The following is a 2,983-nucleotide window of genomic DNA, read 5'->3' as shown; positions in this document are numbered from 1 at the left end:
TTTGGCATTCATGGAATCTCCCAACATGAGTGAGATCCGTTGGGGTCCCAATGCCAGTAACCCTTTAAGTGTTGAACAAAGATGGTTGATTAACTAACGAAAGGAGATCATATCGTGAATCGGCCATTGGCTTCTTCAATTTCTTGGTTGATTTTCTTAGTGTTACTGCTCCACCTTAAATTCCTCTACTCAGCTCAAGACTTCAATCTTTCTTCTATCCGTGCATTGTGCAGAGGATATAATAACCTGAAAACAGAGGAGTGGGATAAAGCCCAACAGCTTTCTTAATGGCAATACGGAGTTTCTTTTGCGTGCAAATGCATGAATTGATTCCTTGTGTAAATCTACCTTAAGATTTGCCCTTTGCATATATTCATTTACAAGGTTGCATGTCCTTCCATTTTAATCCAATGAACTATAACTATTGATCCCAGACTCTAGTAATTCTTTTACGATTCCAACATGCCTTCTCTAAGCTACGAAATGTAAAAACAGTTTTCTTTTGTGAAACATAAAAATCTCCAGTAAGCTAGAATCTTGTATAAGTATTTAATTAATTACATAAACAAATAAGCATTTTTGTTTTTTTCATAGAATTCGCTTTCTTGCAGGGGAAATGTAAATATTTTGATGAAAAGTAAAATTTATTTCTTCAGAAAAATAATTTAGGTCTTTGGTTGCTAAGGTATTATTTTGTTCAAGTAGAACCTCTGCACAATGCACACAGAAAGATTTGAAGTCTTGAGCTGAGTGGGGTGGAAGAATTTAAGATAGAATATCAAAGAAGTAATTGAAGGCTAATCCTGATATTTATCTCCTTGCATTACCTAATCAACTCTCTTCTAAACAGTTTATTCAAACTATGACATGCACCTACCCTACCTCCATGCTCCTTCCGGTCCTTGGTACAAGTCTCGTGGATTCCACACAAAACCTTTTCCCATAAAACTGAAAGAAAGAAAGAGAAAACTGTATCTTCTTCTTCTTCTTTCTTCTCCTTTTAAGGAAAAACTACATTTGATGTAAGGTTAGTTAGGCTGCTGTGGATATAAAAATGTATAACAACAAAACCCTAGAAATCATTAAGCAACAACTTGGTAAAAGATGCAAGATGTAATAGTAATTGGGTTATTGATGTGGTGGAAAAATACGGGAATAGGGAGAGATCACAGTCTCTTGCACCAAATGCTTGGGGTTATGGGGGTCAGGACCCCAACAGATCTCACTCATGTTGGGAGTCTCCATGAATGCCAAAGTGAACTCTCCTACCTTCTCGGCCTTCCCTCTCTTCCCAGCTCTAAGTACCAATTGTTTGCTCCGATCGTATGAGAAGATGCCATCAGTCAAGCGAATGATGTCCCCTGCCTCAAAGGCATCACATTCTTCTTCCCACAGTTGGAAGTGAACTGCAGCAGTCTCATCAGCCACAAGTGCTAAGCATGCTCTCTTTTGATTACCTTGACTTACCATACTTCTTGTTGAAGATGGTCGTTTCTCCAACAATATAAATCTTGTGTTTATGTTATTATTTGCTGTAGGTACCAAGTCTTTCAGAGCAATAGATGATGATGCCATTCTTGTTGCACCTATTGATAACCTAACAAACAAGAAGGGCCAAATGAGAATGTTCTCTAGAACAATAGATTAGTATCACATCCATCAACAATGAGCTTTATCAAGAGAAAGCTAAATTCAAAGTAAGGTTTGAGTTTAAACCTATTTAGTCTCCTAACAATCGTTCATGATTCAAGCCCATCAAAGCATTTCTACAAGTAACTAATGTATGATAACATTTATGTACAACTATAATGAACTGGACTCAGGTTTTGCTTTAAACCCTAGAATCGAACATGAACCAGCCAAAAACTTGATCAGTCGGAGGTAATTGTTACTGCTTTACATGGGTGACAAGGAAAAGATGCTACTAGTAAAGAGTCTCTTTATCGATATATTAAATAAGAGAATTGAACACAACCTTCTTTCACACATGGAAAGTTTTCAAAAAGAAACAAAAATCACAATCAATCAGATTATCAAAGACCCATTCACAAAATAAAATGCTTAGAATAGATAATGATATGTACCAGTTACAGTCTCAGTTGCAATTTGTTAAAGCCAATCAAACAAACAAGTTGATTGCAGCCACTAAAGATGCTGCAATGGTTTTAGTTCTTCTAAGCAATGGTTGATTTTCAAGCTTGTATTCTTCTAACTTCTAAGCAACCTTTTATCGAACAGTTAGAATGCAACTGTAACAGCCAAGTAATGTGTTTACTCTGAAAAAGAACACTTATGGATTGGTTTTCACTATGACGCTCTAGAACAGTTGGAATCAGATAAAGAGAAGCGGACGGAGAAGGAAATCTGATCAAGTCGTAGCAATTTGGCTAGAAGAACGTCTTCTGGGAAATAACTACACCAAAAATAAATAAATAAACAAATTTACGATTCATAAGAGCTGAAAAAAGCAATTAGATATTCAGCACTTCAATTAGTATCGATTCTCAATAATCACTGGTGGCTGACAATTCTGCATGGAAGTTTCAGTAATTGAACTAGGATACGTGAGCTCAAAAGCTATCTGGAGTCTTAAAAGAAAAGATCAATGAGAAAAATCAAAGGAAGGCATCATTCAGAGCAATCGAATTCGAATCAACCTTGCTTCGATCCAAGTTTCTCAGAGGTAACAAGTGAAGCCACCTTCGAACATACGGGGGACTCTCCAGGTGAGAAATATTGGGGAATTAAAAGTAGAACGGACTTGGACAGTAAATTCGATTATTTCAGAGATGGTTTTTGTAAATTTGAAAGAAAGTTTTAACGAAATTGACTTAATTACGATATTACCCTTATTATTCACCGTCAGATTAAAAATATTACAGGCGTGTGCAGCCATAAACAAAAATCTAACTTTCACACAGAGTTGGATTTCCAAAGGAAGGAGGTGGAGATGATAACCACAAGACTCATAAGTTGGTATCAC

The 2,983-nt window shown here is 36.4% G+C and overlaps 1 protein-coding gene across 1 annotated transcript; it reads right to left on the bottom strand.

Moving 5' to 3' along the window:
- Nucleotides 1-982: 982 nt before the first annotated feature.
- On the bottom strand, nucleotides 983-2,744 carry LOC149019370 (uncharacterized). The gene is made up of 2 exons (XM_089151018.1): nucleotides 2,658-2,744; nucleotides 983-1,597 (listed from the first exon to the last, which is right to left on the bottom strand). Exon 2 carries the CDS (start codon nucleotides 1,573-1,575, stop codon nucleotides 1,129-1,131), a length of 447 nt encoding a protein of 148 aa, XP_089007144.1. The 5' UTR covers nucleotides 1,576-1,597; nucleotides 2,658-2,744; the 3' UTR covers nucleotides 983-1,128.
- Between the last annotated feature and the right edge of the window lie 239 nt (nucleotides 2,745-2,983).

The sequence above is a fragment of the Hakea prostrata genome, chromosome 4 (genome assembly GCF_041222555.1).
Source record: "Hakea prostrata isolate BN-2017 chromosome 4, UWA_Hpros_2, whole genome shotgun sequence".
Lineage (NCBI taxonomy): Eukaryota > Viridiplantae > Streptophyta > Magnoliopsida > Proteales > Proteaceae > Hakea > Hakea prostrata.
This window is presented reverse-complemented; position numbering and strand designations above follow the sequence as displayed.

Bases quoted from the DNA above. Each gene is read 5' to 3' on its own strand.
- LOC149019370 (XM_089151018.1), bottom strand. From the start codon at position 1,575: ATGGCATCATCATCTATTGCTCTGAAAGACTTGGTACCTACAGCAAAT.